The 25,829-nt window shown below is 40.0% G+C and overlaps 2 protein-coding genes across 9 annotated transcripts in view; one reads left to right on the forward strand and one right to left on the reverse strand.

The window, feature by feature from the left end:
* Positions 1-6,756, reverse strand: part of OTOG (otogelin) — a 95,106-nt gene extending 88,350 nt beyond the window's left edge. For all 4 annotated transcript variants that reach the window (XM_032113058.1, XM_032113057.1, XM_032113060.1 and 1 more), the window contains exons 1-4: positions 6,662-6,756; positions 6,505-6,565; positions 6,354-6,408; positions 5,063-5,153 (exon numbers count right to left, since the gene is read on the reverse strand). In XM_032113058.1, coding sequence (XP_031968949.1) covers positions 5,063-5,153; positions 6,354-6,408; positions 6,505-6,565; positions 6,662-6,713 — 259 coding nt within the window. In that variant the 5' untranslated portion in view covers positions 6,714-6,756. The remainder of the gene's footprint in view (positions 1-5,062; positions 5,154-6,353; positions 6,409-6,504; positions 6,566-6,661) is intronic.
* A 2,243-nt stretch (positions 6,757-8,999) lies between these two features.
* Positions 9,000-25,829, forward strand: part of USH1C (USH1 protein network component harmonin) — a 47,145-nt gene continuing 30,315 nt past the window's right edge. Inside the window, exons 1-11 of one of the 5 annotated variants that reach the window (XM_032112830.1) lie at positions 9,000-9,104; positions 12,946-13,013; positions 15,017-15,160; positions 15,647-15,785; positions 21,128-21,236; positions 21,337-21,361; positions 22,068-22,125; positions 22,922-23,025; positions 24,720-24,804; positions 25,239-25,298; positions 25,568-25,624. In XM_032112830.1, the coding sequence (XP_031968721.1) occupies positions 9,069-9,104; positions 12,946-13,013; positions 15,017-15,160; positions 15,647-15,785; positions 21,128-21,236; positions 21,337-21,361; positions 22,068-22,125; positions 22,922-23,025; positions 24,720-24,804; positions 25,239-25,298; positions 25,568-25,624 (885 nt within the window). In that variant the 5' untranslated portion in view covers positions 9,000-9,068. Of the gene's footprint in view, positions 9,105-12,440; positions 12,650-12,945; positions 13,019-15,016; positions 15,161-15,646; positions 15,786-21,127; positions 21,237-21,336; positions 21,362-22,067; positions 22,126-22,921; positions 23,026-24,719; positions 24,805-25,238; positions 25,299-25,567; positions 25,625-25,829 lie in introns of those variants that run through there. The other 4 variants (XM_032112827.1, XM_032112828.1, XM_032112826.1 and 1 more) reach the window with 4 other exon arrangements.

Consider the following 25,829-nt stretch of genomic DNA (forward strand, 5'->3'; position numbering starts at 1 on the left):
AGGAATATGACCTCTCCAAGTAAGATAACACAGATGACCACATCAAAAGTTTATATCTCTCCTAGAAGTGCGAGAAATTTTAATACTTGCAGAAAGGGAAAATACATGAAGATTAAGTAAAAACTAACATTAGGAAAGTTACAGAAGAATATTTTGTCCTTCATTTACCTGAAAGTGACACCTATTAAAAACTCCTCAGCTCCTCTTTCCCCTTTGACATTACGCCAGTTGAGTGCACTGGGTTGGAATCTGAAACTGAAAACTGGTGAGACTTTTCTAGCAGAAAATGGGAAGCCTAAATAGCATGATTTCACTCACGTAACTAATAATGGGATTTCCAATCATTGTTGCCACCAGAACTTGCAAATCACCCTGATAGCATGACCACTGCTGTGATGAAGCAACTAGCCTCAAATTCCTTCTTTATCAAATAAGGTGAAGACTTGGCATCATCTTGCAGCACAGGTCTGAATTCTTCTCTGCTGTTCTCAGCTTAAATACTCTAACCCCCTGGTAATTACTGAACAGGCTGCAGCCCCATGGATAGGGGTGTTTTAGTCCCTTGAGCACATAGACCCCCTTTTCAGTTCATCCCCCTTTTAAATTCTTCTATGAGCAGTAGCAGAGCCTTGAGCCCATTACTGAAAAAGTGTGACTGTAATCCAGCCCATCGGCACATCCCCACAAGGGATTCTGCAGAGCAGTGTCCAACCTTCACACAGAGACATTCCTTAGTAGCATCATCACAGCTGTTCAAAGGCATCTTGCATCTTCATCAAAATACATATTTGTTTTGAAATACTATTATTGATGCAATGTATTTAGTGGGTCTGCATCTCTGATATTGTGCACATTTAGCTTTATCTGCTTTCTTACATTACTTCTTCTCCAATGAATACTTAAGATCTCTTGAATTTATTTCAGTTCTAATTGAATGCTATGTCCTGGCTTGCTCATCCATGACTTGGTCTCCTGATCTGACATGCTCATCAGGAATAAAAGAAGTAATTTATATAGTGTGGAGCCCTTCAGCATGAAGTGAGATACAGTCACTACAGAAGTGCTCTCCTCTTGGAGCACAAGGAGGTAACTGCAAAGAAATCTTCTCTATGTATTCCACACAAAAGTTAAGATACTACATCAAAGAGATATGTAAACTAAAGTTTTTTCACTTTCATTCAAGAACACTTCTGACTGTGCAGATTACCATGCACATCAACTTTGAAATTCTTGATTTTTGCTTTAACTATCACATGAATACAGATGCTCAAGCCCAGGTTTGACCTCAAAGTAACACACCATTATCACCAGTACACTATTAATTCTTGAGTATTTGTGCCTGATGTGTACCTTCCTATGAGTATTTTTCAGTAAAACATTTAGTACTTCCTTGTGCTACTATTTTTTCTACTGTTTAAAACACAGCATGAACAAAAATTGCTTAATGCAAAATAGTAGACACAGGTTTCTTTTCAGGACATTCATTACTAGATTCACTTGGACAGAAAAGTTTAAGAACGAAAGATTAATTAAGAGATCTGAAGTGATAAATTTTTGCTTAAGCAAGACAGATACAAGGTCCAGCCCATGCCCTCAGTTCTTATGATTCTGCCTAGATATCAACTTTTACCCAAACAGTTTTAGAGATTTGGAGTCATTTACAGAAATAGACAGGAATCATACTTTTCAGAATCCTTTAAAAATCACACATTTTAAAAGTTCTATGCAAGAGTTGAAGAGTAGTTCACTTGAAGAGTCTGAAGGTAATCAAAGTATTAAAATTATGAATTATTTAAAAATCAACAAATTTTATTCTTGAATGGAAAGGTGAAAAAGCAAAGCAGATCAGGATAAGAATTTGCAAGAAACTTCAATTAGATCTAGAGCCACACATAAAAAAGCAGCAGTTGTGCTTAAAATGTAATATTTAAATTTTTGCAGTCAACAACCTTGAAATTCTGTATTTTGTAACTCTGCATAATTTCCTCTGCACATTTCTCTAGGTGCAAGCTTTCAGTATTCCTTCAGCTAGGGGAGAATTAATACAACCAGTATTTCTTGCATTATTTTTTACTCTTCAGCTTCATAGTCCTTGAAAGCACCTGCCTGCAGGTTTTCCCCAGCATACAGGCTTCAGCAGGATGCAATACAGCCCAAGGCCAAGTACCTCATTGCTCTAGCATGTCAAATTTACCTCTTTGGGATTCTGAGGTGAGCGAGTAGGATGTAATTTTAGCCCTTCAGTTCCAAGAGCCTTCCAGTTAGCCATATATTTTCTGCTCTGGTACACCTCCTGAAATCAGTTCTCAAGCACACATTGCAAGGGACAAGCATCTTCTGTGGTAACAGTGTCTCGTGCCTGCTACAGCATTTCAACACCAGAGAATTTGTAGCATTTAGAATGTTAGAAATTCTCAGCCGCAGCCTGAACACCTCCAGAAATAATTTGGTTTGCCTGTCCCAGGTTCTTAATGCTTTAGCTCAGGAGTTTTCTGTTCGGGGTTTTTTACATTTGTTTGTTGTTTTTTAATTATGCCTGAAAAATATTTGTGTGGAAGGAAGTTTAACAGCTATGTAAACTACCTGTTAACTTCGCCAATTTTTCTGATAAACATTTCAAATCCCAAGTTCCCTGGCTACAAGAAACTAACACAGAACTTATCTCTTGGCATTTGCTTGTGCTATACCAACTTTTTTGTTCCAGTGACAGGTAAGAAAGACATGACTTAAGACATTTCACTTTCTGAAATGCTTTCAATTGACTAACACAACACAAAGGTAAAGAGATCTCTTGCACAAGTCATGCATTCATTCGACATAAAACAAGTTGATTTATCTTTATAGAGTAACAGAATACAAGAAAAAATGGTATTGCAGCAAGAATTGACTGTAATAGGATGAAATATAAAACTGTGATTATAGTGAACTTATAAGTACTTCAAAGAATAATTTTCTTAGAGACATTGCTCAAGTAGAGAAAACAGCTGACAGCCCACCTTGCTGTTTTGATTTGGGTTTCTATTTGCTCAGGTTTTTTAAGCAAAAAAGTTTTATTATTTCATACATCCCCAGACGTTTGCAAATCCCACTCCATGGGCAGAGTTATAGCAGCTTGCATCTCTCTTTAAATTGGAGAGACCAAAATGAAAACTATTTTTCTAATTATTTAGAGCATTGTACAAAACAGATCAGATTATTCTTTTGTTTTTTTAATGTGTCTTTCACACACACAGACAAAAATAGACTCCATTTGCCACACACTAATTTACTGTGATTTAAAAAGGAAACTTCCACTGTTTAAAAGAGTTTAATAATACTGATTTTATTTGCCTTCAAGGACAGGTAATCATTAATAATTTTTAAGGCATGTCTTCAACAACATCGTCTTTCCAAAACAAGTACATCAGAAATGGAAAATCCATATGGAATATCTTTGCCTCATAGAAATACAAATTAGAAAGAAAACAAAAAAGTTTGTACTATCACATCTACAGAGAGCAATAAAACCTAATTCTTGCCATCATAACTGCACCCTCCTTTAGAAGCTTAGCCATGTGATGAGTTAGCATAAGACATTTACAGTCATTTTGTTCTCCCTCGTTCTAAATTTGTTCTGCCATTTCTTAAATATTAGGCATATTTAAGAAACTATAAACTTGCACATAAACCCTTGACAAAAGCTTTTTAATAGAAGTCTTGCAATGAGTTTATGTCCATGGTTTTTACTGTACACTTGAACAATAACCCATCTTTTTTCCAGACCTGAAGCAAAAAATGAAATCTTGTAGTTCCATTAAAGAAATTTTCACTAGGCAAAAACTAAACCCAGTGAAACAAACTATTATTATGACAACAAATTTCTCAGCATGATCTGCATATCTTCTCTTTGTAAGCTGCTTCATTTTGTATAAAAAGAAGAGCATAACAACTTCTTAGTCAATAAGATGGTGCAACCCTCAAAAACAGAGGAATTTTTACTAGTACAGAGTGCTAGGTTTCTAAATCAATTTTATCATACACAATATATCTACAACTTTTTCATATTCTGGAGAGAGATTCATAGGTAATAGTTTTTCTTGGAGCAATATTATGCTTCTCTAAACTCTGGTATCCTTCCTCCACATTCAGCTACATGCTCCTCAAAAGCTTCTGAAAACAGTGTGTATTGAAGGCATTAAAAGCTTTTGGAGATGACACAACCCTAATCACAATTGATAAAGAGTGCATTCCACACATTAGTCTTGCCTTTTGTGCCATAAAGCTATGGGATGCACATCCAGACTATTCACTATTATGTAGGTCCCACATTCAATGTGGTCAGGGTGACTGAAGAGAAACTAAGAGGGTTTGCATCACTAAAATTACTCTGAATTATTTTGCTTCATTCTTCTCCTTTCTACAAGACAAGCATAACCCAGACCCTTCTGCAGAGCTAACACAGAGGATCTTTACCCTTCACCAAAGATACTTAAGCCCATCCACTTCACTTCACTTTGATTTTGATAAGACAAATCAATGAAATGAAATCAATTCACTTTGATTTTGATAAGACAAAATCAAAAAAACAAAGATGCCCATTCCTCAAGCAAATGCCCACTGCTGCAAGCTGGTGGCCAAAAGGACCTTATCCTGCTAACCCATAGATCATTACACAGAAAACACCTGTAGGTTACCTCAGCAAAAACAAACAAACAAAAAATCTCCAAGCACAGAAGAGGTACTGGACACAATTTAGTATCATCTAGACAGCAATCCACATCATTATATGTATCACACTACAAGAGCAGATTTTCCTTCTGAAAGTTCTTTATTACAAAACCTGCAGTTAGGAACAGTCTTTCAAGTAATCAAAACAGAACCAGGTGTAAACTTAAAGTTAGGTGAAGCTCCATGACAAATTTCCACTCTCCTGGGGACTTTTGAGACCAAACAGGGTAGAGCCTCCTTATCATTAAGGCCTGTATTAGCCATTTTAGAATTTTTTTCTTCCTAAGAATGATTAAACAGCACAGAAAACAAGGGACAGCTGAAGTCACTTTATGTAGAAACATAAATAACTTACTGGATGGTCCACATTTCATACTGTGAATTCTCCTGTTCTGAGACAAGGACATTGTCGTAGGTGAAGTGCTATAAACTGCCATTCCAGACTCCTTTCAGAAAGAACAAAGAAATCAGCAGCTATAAACAAGACACCTAAAAGTCTCTTCAGTCTGTCAGTAAATTTACTACTTTTAGTAAGACCATTGCTTCATACTGGCTTACTATAAAATTCCCAAAAAACTCCACCATAAAGTAAAAAGTACACTCTATTCAAGACTCCAGTATGTTTTCTTTTTCCTTCCTCCTAAACGTATTTCCTACTGAAGATTTCTGTTCAGTAGGCTAGTCCAGAAAGAAACAAAAAATGTATTACTAGATCTTGAATTCTTCGTGGGAGAACCTAAATCCAAAAGTATTTGCTATTATTGGTGGTTGAGCTGGTTACTTGTTTGCAGTTATGTGAAATCTTTTCTTTGCTGAGCGCTTCCCAGAAAGAGCAGGGAGAAAGCAGAAAGAAAGGTGATTCCCTCTGAGGAGCCACAAACAAGGACTACAAAGCAATCCTCCCTTTTCCCACCCTCAAACAAGGGAGTGGGAACCACACACCCTAATTACATTTCAGCAACATGCCATGAGTGACACAGTCGAGTTGCCAAGATAAACCACATCCAAAAACCTGAGTGCAGTGATGTAGATACCCAATACTGCCAGCTCCTTTACCTCTACTGAGAGGCAAAAAGGCTTCCACAAAGCAATTATTACTGGATGAGCCAGACTAGACCTCAGCTTTGCCTCGAGCAAGGATGCTTCGTACAACACAAAACTTCTGGAACAAGCTAAAACTCTAGATACAGTCATGCAATCTTCTCTCGCTGCTTAAACACTAAACTTTGAGGACGGACACTCCTCGTGGCTGGGATAAAACACACATTCGAGGGCAAGTCCTGAAGAACCCCCAAGAGGAGAACAGCCACCAAAATTACTGATGGTGTCACACCAATGTACAGATATACTGAAGCAAGATACAAGAAGCACATTATCCTGATGACAACCAGAACAGCCATCCCTCTGTCCTGCACAGCCAGCCCCCTCACAGGGGTCTCTCCCGGCGGCGGCGCTGGGAAGCCCGGCACCACCTTGAGCTCATCAGCCCCACGAGCCCTGGATGCAATGTGGTGGACGCTGTCTCCCCGGGGCCTCCCCAGAGGGAAGCCGCACATCCCGGTGGCCCGATCCCCCAAGGGAGGAGTGGCAGCGCCCGGCCCCGCGGTACCCGCCCGCCATCCGCTCTGCCCAGCCCGCGCCCTCACCTGCACCGCCGCGGCGAGGCCGCCCCTGCTCCAGGGTCCCGCGGTGCCGCCTCGGCTGCGGGGGGAGAAAAGAGCAGGGTTGGCTCGGCCCGGGCAGCGCACCCACCCGCCCAGCCCGGAAAGGGTCCCGCTGTGCCCGGCCGGCTCTCACCTGGGGAGCGGGGGGTCCCCTTCGGCGGGGAGCTGCGCCCGGGCACCCCACGGAGACAGGGCTGCAAGGCAACGGCGGCAGGTTAGCGATGGCCAGGACTGCCCTGCCCGCCCTCCCTCGCCATCCCACGCCGCTCCCTGCCCGGCGGGACACTCACCCGAGGGCAGCCAGGCGCACAGCAGCGCCCCGAGGAGGAGCCGGGTCTCCATGCGGGCGACAGCGACCGCCTGCGGAGCTCCAGCCTCTACCTATGCCCCGAGCTCAGCCCACCCTCCCGGGCGGGGCGGCCGGGGGGTTTATCCGCACCCGCCCCCCGCCCCGAGCCCGGCCCTTCCCCAGCGCCCACCCCGGACACCGCCCCTCGCCAGGCAGCGGGGTCCGGCCCGGCCGGCCGCTCCCCCGCGATCGCCTGTCCCTCCCTGGCCGTGCCCGGCGCTGTGACCTCGCCGCCTCCACACGTTCACTTCCACTTTTCTGCCCTCCGGGGCTTTGGGAGACTGTTCGTGTGCCGGTGTGTCGGCAGCAGCAGCAGCAGCCGGGAACAGCCGCTCTAAGCGCCCACTCCGAGGCGAGCGGAGCCGGGGCTGCTCCCACAGCTCCTGGGGATGAGCACGGACCGAGCGCGGCCCGGAGCCGCCCGCTCCTGCTGCAAATCTTGTCCGTGCTCAGCACGGAGCATTGGCCCCACTGAAACAGGTGTCAGGACTTGAATAGCGACAGACTTAAGTAAGACATACACTGAATGCAGCATGCAGCTAACGTGTACGGATGGTTTCCGTATCTTCTGATAACTTTTTTTTGTTGTACTATAAATTCACACTCTGGAGCTCTCTGTGGAGCCTTTTCCATGTTTATTCCTCCTCTTTTTTCTTTCTTTTTTTCACCCCTTATGATTAAATTTGCTTCCTTCCATTATGTTCCTTCCCTTTTCTCTCCTCCTATCACTGTTACCTTTCCTCTGTTATTTTCCCTTTCCCATCTGCTGCTGTCTCTCTCCCCATCATTCTTCAGGTTTGCATATCTTATGACAGAAGCTTTAGAAGCTGCCCATACCAGGTGAGAAACTGTCTCAGATAAAAAGGGGCCTTTTCTGACTGCTTTGGGAAGTCTGTTAACAGTAAGTCATTAAAAAGATCTCTTTTCTGCCTTTGTAATTTGTCCCTGTGGATTGTGTTTCTTGTGTTTCATTTCTAATGAAATGATGGAAAACTAGTGATGTTTTCACTGAGAATTCTGTTCCCTCCTGTAAGTGTTGGAGGGAGAATGTGCATGAGAGAAAAGAACGTGAGGAATAAATGATATCCTTTAACTTTGACACAGCTTTTTCCAAACAACCCCAAACAGATTTTTAGAATTATGTGCTAGCCTCAGCCTATAGCAGAGCCAATCTGCTCTGAGTGCAGCATGTGCTTGGCTTTGGTGCACTTTCTCTGATCCAGGTTACATTAGTGGAAGTAGAGAAAGTAGATAAAAGCAACAGGAATCAAGTTACACCACACACACTTTAATGTATTTCTTTGCCTACTAAATGAGCTGCTCACTTTATTCATTTTCCATTAATGCCACAAGTAGCAAAGAAGAGTTGAGGCTAATTTAGATGCAATTTGATTTCTTCCTAGGAAAGATTTCATTATCTAAAACTACTAATCAGTCATAATTGCACCATCTTTTAATGTGGTGCATTTGAAGCAATGAAGACTTCAGAACCATCTCATAAATTTCCTGATTATCCAGGAAACCCTGCTCTCTCTGGAGTTATGTGGTTAAAGGTGATTCTGCTTGGAGACCAAGAGACTTGGGTTAGCACGTCCTCCACTTGCCACCCTCCTGACTGCAGAAGTCTATGATTTTGTATTACAGTAGGGAAAGTGGGAGAAGAACCAGCTCAAGACAAAGTAGTATGAAAGAGATTAGTCTGAAATAGGTTCCTTTTCAGGTGCTCCGAGCTTGATTCTTCTGCAGTTACTCACAGCAGCCACGTCAGAGGTTCTATTTATAAGCAACAACACTCTTGTTAGTGGGAATGGCTGGGGGAAGTCAGATTTAGACAGTGATGCATCAGCTTCACTCTGCTTACCTAAAAATAAAGAAGTTGAGATTATTTGCCATACAACAATTTATTGAAGCAAATTTTTCTCCTCGTTTGGGCTTAGATTTGTTTTGTTTTTAACCCGTGTGTTAGTATGCTTTAAATTCCACATCCTCGTGCTTTCCTTAACTATTGGGGTTAGTGACACGCATGCATACCTACAAATACAGGAGAGAAACTCGTATGGGAGCTCTGTGCCGTTAGAGGAGCACCAGAAGTAAAAATCAGCCCAGGTAGCACACCGCGGGGCGGGGGCCGTGTACGGACGGATGTTTAATGTACTTTTTCTTTCTCCACCGTTTCGGCCGCAAGCAGCCCAGGCCGGGGGTCGCAGGATGCTCAGCTGCTCATCCCCGGCGCTGTCGGGAATACTGGAGGGGGCGCGGCCTCGCCCGCGCAGCCGCCCCGCGCAGCGCCCGCACCCGCGCAGCGCCCGCACCCGCGCAGCGCCCGCGCCGCTCCCGCAGCCCGCACCATGGAGCGCCGCGTCGCCCGCGAGTTCCGGCACAAGGTGAGGCAGCGGGCACAGCCGGGGCCGCCTCCCCGGCAGCAGAGGCTGGGGCAGCGCAGCCCCCCTGGCCGGCCACGGCTCTGCCACGGCGGAGGAAGGGAGAAGCTCGGGGACTTTGCACTGCCCTGCCAATGGCGCGGGTGGCAGCCTCCGGGGAGGGGATGATGGGTGTAAAACCCTTAGAAAGAGAGGCAGGGAAGAGGAACGGTCCCCAGTGCACGAGCTTTTCCAGGGCTTGGTACAATTTATTTTTGTTTAATGCCCCGTTGCAGCCGGTGCCGTTCGGGGAGGCGCAGGGCAGGTGCTGGAGTGCGGGCGCTGGCGGTGCCCGCTCGGCCCTGGAGCGCCCAGCCGGGGCCCGGCCCGCTGCGGCTCCACCTTAACATTCCCCGGCGCAATTGTGCGTGTGCACTCATGGGCAAATGCACTTGATACATGGAGCGGCTCCGGCTGCCTGGCACCGTCCTTTTGTCGTTTACCCGGTTAAATAAGTGCTCGGCAGAGCGCGAAATTGTATGAGCGAAGAATGCTGAGAAAGCTCTAATTAAGGAAAGGAGGAGGAAAATAGTTTGCATGTGTAAAAGATGTTTTTGCCAAGCCGTTCAGGACTCTCTCAGATTAAAGTTTTCTGTAGTGTTTCGGGTTTTTTTGTTTGGTCTTTTTTTTTTTTTGTGAGCTGGGACACACAATTTCTGCAAAGTAATGTGAAGTTTTATAGAAGTATTTGTCACCTGGTGATAAACACATTAACTAAAGGATTGTTAGGATGAATTAGAGGGACTGCAAAAAAAACCCACTGTATGTCAAACTGGAGTTCAAAAACATTAAGGACCTGGGTATTCCATAGTAATGACTGTAGTCATCCAGCCCGTTGATTCTGCCTTGCTCCCTATTACTGTATAACTCGACAGTGGGTTGTGCAACATTTCTTCAGAGAGTCTGGTTTCTAGGTGGGTGGTTACTGTCTTGAACTTTAAACCTTCTCCCTTTCATTGCCGCTACAATTCATAAATCATTCAAGCCCCACCCCTGATAACGTAAGATGTATTGTCAGTGTTGCTGCAAACAGCTGCGATGCAGATATCAGTGACAACTTTATCTGAGTCAGAAGACATTGAAACAGGTCTTTCTTCATTTTCTATCCTCCTGCTTCTAGTGGCCTCTGTGGCATCCACAGTCTTGGATGCTTACTTTTTCTGTGACACACCGGTGAAGATGCTCAGCTACAGGATCTAAATTTCCTGAGTTAATGGCCACTTTCTTTATTTTCTTTTTTCTTAGTTTATTTTTTCTTAGCATTTTGATCAGTTTCCCTATCAATCAAGCAGCAAAGTATGTAATATATGCAAATATATTGACCAGTTCTTCCCTTTCCTTCAATAGTTTTCTGAAATCTGTGTAGCTTAAATAGGACTTCATACTCTTCTTTGAAACCGGACAGATTGAGCTAGTGTTAACGTAGTGCATTATTGTCATTTGAACTTCTTCCACACCAAAAAGTGCTTTTTGCTCCCCACAGCTTCTATTCCACTGAATAAACTTTGGTAGACTTCTTGACAGACTTCTTATTTTATTTTTTTTTTTTTACTATGTAGGTGCAGATTTTGTGATGAGTTCTTACTAATTTCTATGAGAAACAGTGCAATCTATGTAGTGAGAAATAGAGCATAAGCAACTCTTTGTATTCTAGGATCATAAATGATGCAACTACTGTGAAGACTCTTTAAATAATCACAGAGGGTTGAGTGTGGAAGGGCCACCTGGAGGTTGTCTGTCCCAACCCCCCATGCTCAGGGCCACCAAGAGCAGATTGTCCAGGGCTGTATCCAGATGGTTTTTCTTTAATATCCTTGGTTTAAAAGGTGTGAAAATCAGCTATCCCATGACTCTACAGTCATTTTCTCAAGAAATAGGTACTAAAATACTTCTGTGATCCAAGTTATACCATGTCACCACTGGTTTTTAATTTTTTTTTTTGAGATGGTGGGGAGCATGATATTTTAGGATTAAAGAAATTAGAGTCAGCTTTTAGAAGCTCATGATAAGCCCAGGTAAATCAAATGTCTGCAGTAAGACTCTATCCTGAGGAGTTAAAGAATTAGGAAAATGGCAAGAGATGCAGGTGGCTATGATGCAGTGATAATTGGGGGAATAGAAGGCAGAAGGAGGAGAATGACCCATTAGTAGGGGTGGCCCAGGATGATGAACCCAGCTGTAGCATTCAGAATATATTAGAAATTGTGTGGGTGTTGGGTTTTGTCAGAGGATAAGGAAGTTGCTGGTGCAGGCTAAGTGCAGGAGTCAAACAGGAAGACTGACAGTTTTGTGAGAAGAAATAGCAGAATTTAGATGTGGCCCTCCATTTTCTGAGAGGAAATGGGGATGTATCCACCAGATAGCATACTGGAAGAAAAATGAAATGTTTTTACTCTTTGTTTTCCCCATCAGGAGAAGAGATGATGATGATGGTTTTGCCCTTTGCTGTGCAGGGTTGATGCACTTAAACATTTAATGTTCTTTGTGGGACACTGCTCATACAGTATCTTAGCTAGCACTGGGGATTGAGCTCTCTATTTTACCTGTCAAGGAAGTGAAAAAATGGGTGCTGGAATTAGTTTTATCTTGAGTTTTACCTTTACAATTAGCCTTGCACAGTGTTGGTGAAGTTTTTACTTCAAACATTCTATTTCCTTTTAAGTCAGACTTTATCCTCTGTGTTTTGAAATTCACTGTGAATAAATTGGTTTTCTCACTGGTGTTACTGTAAAGCAATCTTGACCTGCGTGTAGCTTTCTGGCCTTTAAGTGTTTTCAAAGTGTCTTTTTCCAGAGGAGACAAGTAACAGAAAACCACCTGTATGCGAAGTCTTGCTGGCTTTAGAGAGCCAAAAGGTACAAGTAATAGAAAACCACTGGTATGTGAATTCTTGCTGGCTTTTGAGAGCCAAGTGGGACAAAAGGAATATGAAGCATGTATTTAGTTTAGAACATAATACAAACCGTTGCAAACCTAGAAAGAAAGGGCCTTTCTTTAAGTATGCAAATTGCTTCTCAGTCTTCACATCACAGTAATATTACCCTTTAGGTCAGATGTAAATTGTTTTCCTAAACATCAGGCTTGTCCAGATGTAAAACTAATGTGATGTGACCTCTCACTACAAGTAAGATTAGTGGGGGGTCTCACTATCACTGAATATAAATTGAACTCCTCATGTAAGAATTCCGGTTTGGTTTTCTTTTGCTTTAATTTACTGTAATTATCCAAGAGCAGGCATAGTAATATGACACTGGTTTAGGTAAAGGTACTATTAGTGGGGGAGGAAAGAATAACTAGCAAGTTCTATCAGTTAAGAGCTGGAGCAAAGAGAAGCAGAGGTGTAGCAGTTTGCATAACGCTATAAGTGAGCTCCTGAAATCGGTGGTTTGGACGACAGGACATAGATTATATCTCAGTGTGGTGGCTTTATCTGTGACAGCATGTGCTACATTAATGAGTGGCCAAAAAGGTTTCTGAAGACATTCATTCAACAGTACAGTGATTACCAGGTAAGACAAATGTGATATTGTTGTAATAATACTAATACTGAGGGGAGATCTAGCACACGGAATATATCAGTATTCACCACCTCTTCTAATGATTTGTAATACTAATTTTAGGAAGTCTTGTTGTAAGTGTGACATTTTGAGGTAATGCTTTGTTGCAAAAACATGTTTATCTTAAAAAAATTCTTTTTCCTTGATGAAATCTTTGCTCTATGGCTTAAGAATCTGTGAAAGTCTCTTATGTCCAGCATTTGTGGCTACTAAGTCAGAGATTAATGATAATGTCTTTGGGTTTTCAGGTCAATCTATTAATTGACAATGAAGCGGAGAAGGATTACCTTTATGATGTGCTGCGGATGTACCACCAGTAAGGTCTAGCTTTATAGATGTTCATGTAGAATTTTACTAATATTTTTAAATTTGAAAAATTTATATTCAGAATTTTAAGTAGTCTTTCTATATGCTACTAGGAATGTAGTTGAAATAAGAGGGTTTTGTCCCGTTTAATGAAATCTTGTGGTTTCACAGCATAACCTGCAGGCAAAGAAGGAGCATGTCTGTAATCACTTATACAGTTACTTTGGTTTTATGACTTGGCAGCTTTGTAAAAGCATTTGGTGGATTCATATTTGGGTGTGTGTGTGGGGAAGCTCCTGCATGATAGAACTGTTCTTGGGAAACAGGAAGAGAGCATTAATAAAATTCCTTAACATTTCCAAATAATGCTTATTGGATTAGTATTATTAATGCCACATGCACAAAGGTTTTCACTGACATCACTTTTCAAAGATTTTTTGCTAACTTTTCAGATAACAATTTTGCAACTGTTTTTCAGAAAACTGGCAAAATTTAGTCTTGGAATCTATTTGGCATGTTTAATGACTCTGGCTTATTACAAAGTGATGGTAAAAAATTGGTAAGGTGATAGGCCTATTACCAGTCCTTTTGCTGAACTGATTTCTACCACAGTTGCCTCAGACTTGTATCACTGAGAATGACACCAGCCTCTAAACCATTGTTTTTCAAAGAAGATGAGAATGTATTTTCCACTAATCATAGACAAAGTGGCTCTGATAGACATTGTCTCCATTAATATCGTAATTAAAGCATCTCAGCTGAGTGAAATGTAGACGTTGCCACCTGATGTTTGCACTGAGCTGGAGTTATGGGGGTATTCAGCTGCCTATCTGATTCAGTTTCACTCAGGTCTGTCTAATTGCTTTTCCATTCATAAAGACTGTTGTTTGGAAAGCCACTTGGTTCAGTAGATCTGAATTATTTAAAATGTTCTTGCAGTTACAAAATTAACAATGCATATGGCAACTTTTCTACAATTTCTAAAACTGCAGTGTCTTGGGCAAGATTTTCAATATCTCTGTGAACCTGTACTGATCACATATCACTTCCTGGGAATACATTATGAAATATCCCAGGGCAAAAATATGCGCAGTTGCTGTTGGAGCTAACACTTAATGTCTGCTTCACTGTGAATAGCATTTCCAGAAGTATTTGACCTCTAATCCCATATAGGTATTCCTGATCCGTATTTTCGCTGCCCATGCCTCAGAGAAGTTGCATGCCAGGAAATGTAAATTAAAAGAAAGGGAACAGCAAATAACACAGAGTAAGTTTAACTGGATATTTTATAGGAGTAGATCCAATGAACCTTAGCTGTTCCTCCACTCCTGCAGCTGTACAACAAAGTGTATTTTGGAACCTGTAACTATCTCCATGCTGACAGTTTCAAGGAGACCACTTTGCTTAGCTCTCATGAAAGAGATGTTCACAGCAGTTTAACTTCTGTAGGTTTTGTTAAGTAGTTGATCACCCTTCAAATCTGATTTTGAACAAAAATTGAAACTTAAACAAAGTCTTTGCTCTAGCTGCTGAATATTGTGATGATTTTTTATTTCCTGGATTGAAGCAATTTTTCAGTCCTCTAAGTTCAGGAAAGGAAGGAGCTTGTAGCCTAGATTTATGTGCAAGGATTCCTAACTAGTGAAGAAAAACAATCTAGTTAGGCAAGTATGTCTAATCAGGAGAGTTATTTTCAAACATTTCCATAAAATCTTGTGGGTACTCCAAAAATGAAATTGGAGATGTCATCTATAAACATGATGTGCATGTCCATAAAGGATCAAGTGAATGTATAGATGTCACATGTTTTGAAGCAAGTATTCTTTATTTTCAGAAGGTTTGCTTTCTCAGAGGCTATTTTGCTTTTGTCAAACCAGTATCTGCATAAATATCTTTTTTGGTAGCTTGAAAGAACACGCAAACATTGAAGCCACGTACACAACAACTTATCAAACGAAGCTTTTTCTTGATGTGTTGATTACTTGTGCTTGTTTTGTCGCTGTGTTTTTGCAGGTCTATGAATCTCCCAGTGCTTGTGGGGGACCTAAAACTGGTGATTAATGAACCAAGCAGGTTGCCTCTGTTCGATGCTATCCGCCCACTCATCCCATTAAAACACCAGGTGGAATATGATCAGCTTACACCCAAACGCTCACGGTAAGAGAATGCAGAACAGCAACAAAAAAAAAGGCAGCTAACTTAAATACAAGCAGGAAATACTGAGTATCCAGGTAAATTCAGAGTAAAATAGTGTTCATTTTGTAGAGCTGGGCATAGTTATTTTGCTTTTGCTATATTTCGTAGAAGTACAGCTGCCTGAAATTGTTTGCCAAGTAGTTTAATCTAGTAAAAGCAGGGTAAAGGAGTCAAAAACAATCTTTTCTCATTTTTCCTGCATTTAATAATTAAAAAAAAACTCTCATAGCTCTAACCCTCTAAGAGCAGTTTCAGTGATTGCAAATGTCTTTTCTTATGAATAAACTTGATGGCTTCAGTTAACACACATCCATCCAAACTTCAGTCAACTTGCTTTTTTTAAATGCCTAAATTATATCAGAGAAAAATAGTGTCTAACTTTCATCTGAAACGTTGTTGAGAGAAGGTGTTATGCAGCTGAACACTCAATTGTTTCCATTTTTGCAGAAAGCTGAAAGAGGTGAGATTGGATCGTTTGAATCCTGAAGGGCTTGGATTAAGTGTAAGAGGTGGAGTGGAATTCAGCTGTGGCCTCTTCATCTCCCAGTTAGTTAAAGGAGGACAGGCAGACAATGCTGGACTTCAGGTAAGAAAATTATATTCATGTACTGTTAGGTGCTGAGGGTTGTTCTTTAACATTTAGAAATTGCTTTTGCTAAGGTGCTCTTTGTCTCTTCTAGTAGAATTCCTAAGATATATACGTCAATGCCGTGGTAAATACTGTTATACCAGTTGTGAATCAAGTAATTAAAACTGTTCATTTTGTTGTTTTTAGTGATATGTAAACCTTTTTTTTTCCTTGTTTGGGATATGATAATTTTTGAAGGTTAAAGGTTTTTCTGGAATGTTTATACTTCCTGAGTAGCAGCGGTTATATGTAAGCAGATGGAAAGAAAGATCTCTAGATTGTGGAAGTGTTTTAAGTTGCCAGGTTCTGATTAAATGTAGAACAGAGCATATAAATACTGAAAGTGTTAATTCCACCTTGCAGTGATACAATTTGTGCAATTAAATGCTTACTTGAACTTCATGTATAAATTGGGGGGGGTTTGCTTTATGCAATGGAAGAAAGAATGTATTTTTAACTATTCCTAGTGTCCTCTGTACTGCATAGAATTGCACTTCCTGTATTGAATTTTAGATACATGAACTTGCCAATAAGGTTGGCAAAAATAATTATGTAGAAACACTGCAATACTTGTGCAGTTTGCACTAATGAAGTTTTGGGCGTTTGGTTTCTTTTTGGATGTGGCATTGCGGCATGTGCTTAGTGAGAAGTGAAGTGAGAAATTGCTGTGGCAAACGTCTGCATCTTTCTTTCAGACTTTGAATCTGATAAGGTATACTAAAGGTCTGAGCTTGTGAGTGGAAAGGCTAATATGCCTTTCTACTTTTAATTTGTCAAGCCTGAATATTTGCTGAAAGTATTGATGGCTAAGGATTATGTTTAATACTAGTTCAAAATACGTTAGACTGGCAAGATTCATTGCAGTGTTTAATTAGGCTAGCATGTTTTGTAGGTATGCTTCAGTATTATCCCACAACTCTCTCAGATTAAAATCCTCTCAGAGTTTGCACTACAAAAGTTCATGTACCTCATCTTCTACATTACACAGCAAGAATGGGAAGTGTACACAAGAGAGTTGCTCCTGGGCTGTGGTTAGCTCTGTGGAGAGATTCCATCTGCTTCCTTCCTCCACTGCTAGAAACTTGAGAAAAAGACCGAGACCAGTCACTTATATGGCTTTTGTGACGTCTGGAAAATACTGGAAAGCACTAATGATGCTGATCAATAAAGAGCTTAAACTGGCATGCTAGTACATAGATCTTAATGCACCGTTGCAGCTCTGCTTGTTTCAGACTAACATTTTCACATGATCATTGGATAAGGATGTTCAGCTATGTTCAGCTGTTGTGCTCCAATAAGGATGCCAGTTTTCCTAGTTTCTCAGTAGACAAAAAAGCCCCATGGCTTTCTGTGACTGAGGTCATCGTGGTACATGTTGGTGTCAGTGAGTGGGATTGTGAAGGATCTTTGGGCTGGAGTGTACAAACTTTATTGCAACTCAGAACATGGTTAGTGTTTAGCAGGCAGAGTAGGTACAGTAAGGGGGAAGTATGTTTGACTGTGATTTTGTTAGGGTTAGATTTTATGAATTAATATGGGCAGATGGTGCTTTGCAGCTCCTGTGACTGCCTGGCTTCTGTTTTTTGATAGGTGGTGTTAAAGCTCAGCCTAAAGTGCCTGAATAATAGGTGGCACTAGGCACTTTCTGAACCTCACTGAATAACAAGACCTGACAGGCAGCCCATTGTTCTAAATTGCTGTCTCACAGTAAAGCCAACTGCTTCTGAAATTTCACCCACCTGCTTTATTTAACAAAATCTCTACACATTTTCTATCCCAAAAATGCTGTCTGAGAAAGGTATAATGATTTTCTATTGTACATCAGTTTTACATCCTGCTGCTTTTAAAATTTCCAGTCCAGATTGCATGATTTCTCCTTGAAGTACTTTCCAAGTCACATTAAAATGACCAAATAATAATGAAGGTTCTCTGTGGCACTTGTAGTTTTGACCCTTTTTTGACTACAGTTTCTCTAAGAGGCACAAGTGTTTTGTCCTTCCATTAAGAAATGGACTCCATCTTCCCCACCTCCCCCTCCACTGCTTTTTGATACTTGTGTGTGAGGATCCTGCTGAATACAAAGTGATTGGTGTGAATGATGAAAGTGGAAGAAGTACACAAAATGGGAAATTTGAAACAGTTGATGTTATTATATGAACCCCTTCAATTTCCTAGAAGCACTAAATATTATATTTCTCGTGTTAAAAGTTACAAATAATAGGCATTTTACTTGAGAAAAGTTAGGTTTGCATCTTTTTTCTAAAAAGTCTGTCATCTCCCTGTTCGATAGGGAAAGGGGAAACTGTGATATAATACCAAAATAATTGTTACTGTTCTCTGCTCAGTCCCACAGACTTTTATCTCTACAGCTCTGATTCATTAGGTTGGTATACAGTGATACCAGTACAAAAGTAACAAAATACATGAAAACAGCTATTAATTACCCCAGTATGAGACACCTTTATTCAGGAAAAGCTGTTCAAGTATCCTAAAGAGAAGCAGTTTGCTGTATGCCTATACATCTCCTGTAGTTCAACCTAGATTGGGTTATTTGTAAAGCCCCCTCAGTCATTGTCTGTCAGCAATATAAATGTTGTTAGGTTGAGTGAAGAGCATTGAGTTTCAGAAATTAGATGACAGTCTAGTAAAGAGGATTGTTGAAAATATCTGTATGGGAAAAGCTCATTTCCATACTGGAGGGAAAAATAAAATGCTCTTGCGTGCATTTATAATTTTGTAAGTGCCTCTTGGGGAGATGAGAACAGATTTGACTCAGTGAATGCTGACATCCTCAGAACAACATGAGTTCTGCTGAAAAGAAGCCCCATGATGGCACTGCCATTTGCAGCCCTAAAACTGGGGGCTTCTGTGCATTAAGGCATTGGAGTCAGTAACAGAATGATAGGTGACCCTTTTAAAGGGTTGGGTTTGTGCAAACCCAGGCTCCATGGTCTGTTATAGCCTGCATGATGTGGAAGATGTGAGTAAAGGGAGTATCTTAAACGAAACAAAAATCAAACAAACCCCCCCACCACCATCACATATGTAAAATCAACAGAAAAGGGATTGGGTGGATGGATGTGGTTTTGAATCTTTGGAACAAGTTGGTTAAATGAGTGACAGCAAGAGCTATCAGGGGTGTAACTCTAAACTGCAGACCCCATGTGCTTTTCTTGTCTGATTCTGTAGTTTTACCACAGGTTGTATGTTCAAAATCCTTCATTACTGACCTATTTCTGCTCTTATTAAAGGCTATTTTAAAAAATCCAACTGGCATGAATAAAAACTGTCAGGCTCTTAGGAGTGCAGGCCGTTGCCCTGGATGAGATTTTTTTGGATGCCCAGCAGAGGGAGCGGATGTCCCACTGGTCAGAGGCTAGGGACCACAGTCCTGTTTTGCCTCTGCGGGTGTGTCCCGTTCTGCAGGACAGTTTTCTTGGCTTTTGTAGCCTTCTCATGCTGTGCTGTGTCAGACAGAAATGTTCAGCTTCAGTGAAAAGGGTGACACAGGAGCTGGTAGAGTGCACATGTTGTTAATGTTTTGTGTAGTATTGCAGAGCATGAGACACTTCCCAGAAGAACTAGAAAAGCTTGTGAAAGAAATAAACAAGATACATTGCTGGGGTTTTGGGGGTTTTGTTTTTGTTTGGTTTTTTTTTTTTTTTCAATTGGACAGATCGCAGTAGGAAGATTCAGTGGTCATTAGTACATAAGAAAAAAGGCAGAAGGTGACAGCATGCCCGATGTCCTGTCACCCAGTGTTGTGTCTCTGTGTGTGTTACAGCCTCTAGAACACAGGCTATATTGAGGAATTCCTACTTCCAGTTCCACTCACTCCTCTCATATAAAATGAAAGCACAGAGCCTATCAACAAAGTAATTGTAGGTTTGTTTTTTTTAATGAGCATGATAACGCATTCCACCCAAATTCAAATTCTGTTGAATAAAAATAGTTGCTTTAGCTTTGCTGAAACTTGAAATCAGCTTCACGCAGATACCAGCATGGAAAACTTAAGCCTAAAATGGTATTTGGGAGCTTGACACTTGAGTCTTTAAATGCAACATTTTAAGCAATCATAACTAGGGATAATGCTGCTGTGAAACAAGACACGTTTGTGAGGACGCACACAAAGTTTCATCAAGTAAGAAAAAAATCCCTTGCTGCCGATGTTGATGAGAAAAGTGTCATCAAATACATTTTACATAACAAATATTCACGGTACTTCAGAGGAAATGCTACTGGAGAGAAGTAAAGCCAAAGTATTTGGCTTTGTCCTTGTGGAGATCAGAGGTATAAGATGATACTGTTGATGGTTTTTTTTAAGGTAGTTTCCTGGTAATCATTTGTATATCTTATTGTGCAATGGGTGGATCTCCTTTGATAATGGAAGAAATCAAGAACTAATTTTCATACAGCCACGTCACGTGGTTCATGTCAAGTAAAAGTCTTTGCTTGTGGTGCTTTAGCCAGGACCTGGCATTTTTCAGTGTAATCTTGAGCAGATAATAAGGCACTGCCCTAAATGAAGTGGGCAGTGTATTAAATCATTGATTCCTTTTCAGCCTGCCTGGATAAGAGGATCATTAGGCAGAGTTCATAGAAATTTGGAAATTTCTACTCCAGTCATCATAGCATATCAAATTTGGATTTATATTAGAGGAAGGGAAACTTTTTGATTGTATTCTGATAAATAAGATTTGACATTTTATAGAGGCGGCTGAAATCACCCTGTCTGCTCTACACTAGTAAATTGAACACTGCCAGGGATTGTCCTTGGGGTGCTGCCATTGGATTGCATAGTCCCCAAAAAAAGACAAAGGGGTAAAGTCCATTAAAATAATGCATTTTCTGAATCCAGAATCAGGCAAGATAAAAAGACCAAGTTTAGTTTTTATACATCAAAAATAGTTAAGAATGTATTTCAGAAAACATATGGTAAAAGCAAACTTTAAAAGCATAATACTTACGCTGAAGTATAAAAGAAGAAAACAATTCCAAAATTATTTGAACTAAACACAGGGTCTTCTGTTTAAGGTAATCTGTGGAGTACAAATATGATCTATAGTAGAAAGTATTTATAAAATTGTTATTTGGCCATTAATTTGCTCTTTTGGTGTTTGGTATTAATTTAAAACAAATACAGGTAAGTCTGATCTGGACATTACCTGTAATTCAGAAAGTATTCACGAATCAACATTATCTAGCCTTTGCATCAAATTACTGCCAGATAGTATCTGATTCTAAAAACGTTTTAAAATGTTAACTCACAATTATTTTTTCTTCTCCCTTCCATTTGCGAGGTTGGAGATGAGATAGTGCGCATCAATGGATATTCCATTTCGTCATGCACACATGAAGAAGTCATAAACCTCATTCGTACAAAGAAAATCGTGTCCATAAAAGTTAGGTGTAAGTAACACAAAAAATCACCTCTGTCACAAAGATTGCTATTGATAGATTGCTGGTGGTCTGTAGAAACTTAACAAAATTTTTTTTTTTTTTTTTTCAGATATTGGCATGATACCTGTGAAAAGGTAATGGCTTTTCATTTGAAAACAAGTTAGATTATTCATTTTCACACAGCCTCTTCTATCAGAAGAGTCAGTTTTTAATTATGAAAATGTGTGAATGCTGATTAAAATGCCTCATCCTTTTTAATGATCAGGCAGATGTCTTGCTTGACGAATCTGATTTTATACCGGTTGCCTACTTAAATGAACCAATTTCTGTTTCCTCATTTGTCATGAGCATCTCCTCAAAATTTAATTATCAATGCACCTAGTTTGATGGAGGGCTCCACTATTTCTCTGTGTATGTAGCATTTGATGATGGCCTAAGAGTTTAGAAAAATTTTAAATTGTTTTTCTCTTCCAATGTTTGTTGAAAAGCTGAATCTTTAAGCAGAATGTTTGAGAAATGTTAATGACAGGAGGTGTTGTTCTGCATAGACATTTGCGTAAGATGTTCGAGTGGTTATGGTTAGTTTTACAGTCTCTCTTAGAGTCTCCTAAAATGGTTTCACTTGAGAGGGCTTTATCAATTTTATATTCAACCCTTAGTAGCCCAAATAAGTGTACACTTGTTTGATGTTCTGCTTAAATTCCTGGAAAATAAACCAGATGTGAATGGTATCCAGAGAAAGTTGTGGATGCAGAATAGAAGGCCGCATTCCAAAGTCGCTGCTGGAATACATTGACGTTTATTTTGTCCTATTATTTTAAATTATCTTTTTCCTTTCAGCTCAGCAGATGAACCCCTTAAATGGCAGTATGTGGATCAATTTGTGTCAGACTCTGGGGTAAGAGGTCAATATTTTGTTAAATGTCTTCTGGGGAATCTGTAATGGCTCTGAAACACTTTCTCCTCTGACCTTTTTAGAGAAGCTATTGTATGCATTACTATAATGCAGTATCTTGTTGAAAGTATTCTGTGAGAAACATCTTTTGTGATATGAAATGATTGTAGAGCTATTAGGTAAGAAAAGGGCAGGACACAAATGAAATTACTTTTGCTCATTAATTGGTACTTCATTTTGCTTGAGCTTATTAACTTCCCAGGCTGTAGTTCTACTGCATAAACCTTTATCAGATTATTTGGCCTATTTTAGGCATATTAGTGGAGGAATTACAACTTTGAATGCAAGTCGCTTCTAAGGGTTGCAGAAGTGAAAAGAAATACCACAATTACTGTTCTTTTGCTTTCAGGAAGAAAGACTTAGTTAAATAGTGAGCCTTATCATGTATTTCTCCAGCCCTTTTGTCAGGGAACATCTAAATGATTATTTTGCCATATCACTTTCCTCTAATTTTCCTTCAACCTTTTCTGAAGACAAAGTTTGACTATTGAAATAATCTTCTCCAAATAGGTAAGTTCAGTCTTTCACTTCAGCCATGCAGCTCCACTGAAATAACCCTACTTCAGACTCATTTCCAGCAGGATAGGACCTTGGAGCCTTGAACAGGACCTTGAATAGGACCTTCAATCTTATCTTGATGCTGGCTGGTATTCATCCTGGCTACATGAAATTTTATAGTTGTCTTGATACAAATTCAAGACAGAATTAACATCTGCAGCATTGTTTCTTCCCTCTGCAGGAAGGAAAGGGCAGTGTTGCTGGGCTTGCTTCTTCTGGAGGGAGAGACAATAAAGAGAAGAAAGTCTTCATTAGCTTGATTGGTACAAAAGGCATGGGATGCAGGTGGGTCACATTTTTTATTTAATGTCACTGTTTTTCAAATGAGACACTCAAGGCAGTTATTTCCATCCTTCTTTGATAAGATGTCAGGAAAATAAAGATCCATGCTGGATCAGGAAGGCTAACTGCAACAGCAGGATATCTGTGGCACATACTACATAGTTTTAGGCAAAGTGTAAGTACCTGTGTTAAAAGTTCAGTTATAAAGGAAAAATCTTTTAAATTTAAGAATAAGAGCAGACTGAAAGTGCCTTAGTACAAGTTGCAGTGGAATTGGATCTTTTAAATGCTTTTACATTTTTAAATACTTAAAAATTCTGCTCAGCGATGTGGCAAATTCCAGCACTATCCACTGTCAGGTTCACTCCCTGCCCTTAGAGTGCTTTCTCTGACCCTTTTCAGAACTAAAACACCATCCAGTTCCTAAAATTAATGTTGAATTTGGAAGAGATTTTAGAATAATGATTCTGGGATTCTTGGACTCCTGTCCTTGCAATACTTAACAGAGGTTTTGGAGTAGAAGGGATATTGTAGAATTTCTTCTATAGAAATATAGAGTTGAAATTATTAGGACTTTTCTCTCCTGTAATTTGGAGGATGTAAAGATTTTTTTTTTTTAATTATTTTACAAACCTGGAGGAGTGGCTCAGCATGACTAAAAGTAGTTTCTGTGTTTGGGCCCAGCTTAGATGGCAGCTTAAAGTTCCTGAGCTAGATGTTGGCCTCTGGATGAAACATCCTTCTTGCTTCTATTAAATAATCCTAAGAAAATAACACTGTTTTATACATACAGTATCTTGAAGTTCAGTGAACAATTGGTAATTCTTCATTGTGTTACTTTCTTGCTTTTGAATCTCATTAGTCCTGGTCCTTTAGACAGTGTAGGTCAGCATACATATAAGTTTCAGCATGTAAGGTGAGATACAGAAGTGCCGACGTTTTCATCGACAAATGGGACAGGGAGCCTGGACAGGCATTCCAGGAGCCTCATATTATTTTATTCCATTATCAGTCTCACATACAGAGTTGAGACAGAGATGGCACAAAGCTCACACTGTCCCAGACATCCAAAGACTTCCTGGTTACAGAGCATTCCTAAAAGCTTCTTAGCCAATTAGCATGCTTTTAAAAGTTACAGACAACTGTTTTAACTAATCTACAGCAGCACACATACATCTGTTGTACACAATACTCGGTTGTTATACCTTATATAAGAACACACAATATTCCATTATTAAGCTTAAACTTACCTATCTTGCTAAGCATATTTTTTGCAACTTCTAAGCCTATCTCAGCCAAACCTAAAAACCCTAACCATTGTTTTAATGTCCTTGCTTGTTATATAATTGTATCTTCAAGTTTTCGCAGCCAAAGCTGATCCCTAGACTCTTCTGCTTTATTCCTGAAACCTGCTTTTTTCTCACACCTAAAGCTTTTCCACCTTTTGTGTTTCCCCACACAGAAGCTTGAATATTTTTATTTTCACTTTTTCTTTAAAACCAGTTTTGTGGTGTATAGAAAAATAGGATGATATACCCTGTGTACTGGCAAGTTTTGGTGTTTGTTTCAGAGTTGGCTAATAACATAAATATTCTGTAATCAAAACCAAGTTACAACTGTATTACACTGTATTATTCCATGAATTTTATTCCATAAATATTATTCTATTAATGTCTGGAGTTTTTTTACATTTCCAGTATTTCCAGTGGTCCAACACAAAAACCGGGCATTTTTATCAGCAATGTTAAGCCGGGCTCTCTTTCAGCAGAGGTGGGCTTAGAGGTAAGTTTGCCACCTCCAAGGTAGGTACCACAAGGAATTCTTGGTTTGTATTCACAACTTCTAGGATTCTGAATCTCTCTAAAGCACTAGCTGTGTTGGTATTACTGTTTGGTGGGGGGTTCTTTCCCATGGGAAAGAAATACCTTATGGTTACATTTTAAATTAAGGTAGTTTCCTAAAATTTTAAGAACATGATTGACCTGGATCAGACCAATATTCTTTCAAGCTCAGGATTTGATCCCAAGCAGTGGCAATAGGAGATCCAAGTGTAGGAGGATGTGCAAGCCTGGCCAGTTTCCAGTCTGTTTCCCTTGCACTCTGCTGGTACCTGTGATCGTTGTATGAAGGATGTTAGAGAGCACCTCTCTTTCTGTTTTCACTTAATGTATGTAGTAACTTAGCATCTGTACTAAAATTTGCATTAATTTCTTTAGGTTGGGGACCAGATTGTTGAGGTGAATGGTGTGGACTTCTCTAATGTGGATCATAAAGAGGTAAAGTCAAGTCCTCTTAATTCTCTGAAGTTGTAGTTGACAGTTTACTTAATATCTGTCCTTCTTCCCTGTGCACAAAAAGTATGTTTTGATACTGGGCTACTGACTCAAGGGGTTGTGTACCGAACATGGGAATTTGAAGATTTGCATACCTACCACCCTATTTAGTTGTGGAAATTCCAGCCTGGGCAACCAGAATTTTTCATCCAATATATACTGGCCTTTTATCACTTCATTCACACTGATTTTTGTTTTGTTTTAATTTGCAGGCTGTCAGAGTGCTCAAGAGTAGTCGTACTTTGACTATCTCTGTGGTAGCAGGCGCTGTAAGTAGTGTATTTTTTAAAGCAGAACATTTGTGAAAATTACTCTGTGGGCAAATAAATGGTTAAAAACAAAAGCTGTGTTTCTTTATAAGATCTATACCTCTGTCAAACCAGGACAGTTTTGAGTGGCTTTTGCTTATCTCATACTACACAAAGTATTCTCAAACCAGTTTCATAATTGTGGGCCAATGCAAAACCGTTCCCT

This window comes from Corvus moneduloides, chromosome 6, assembly GCF_009650955.1.
Source record: "Corvus moneduloides isolate bCorMon1 chromosome 6, bCorMon1.pri, whole genome shotgun sequence".
Classification (NCBI taxonomy): domain Eukaryota; kingdom Metazoa; phylum Chordata; class Aves; order Passeriformes; family Corvidae; genus Corvus; species Corvus moneduloides.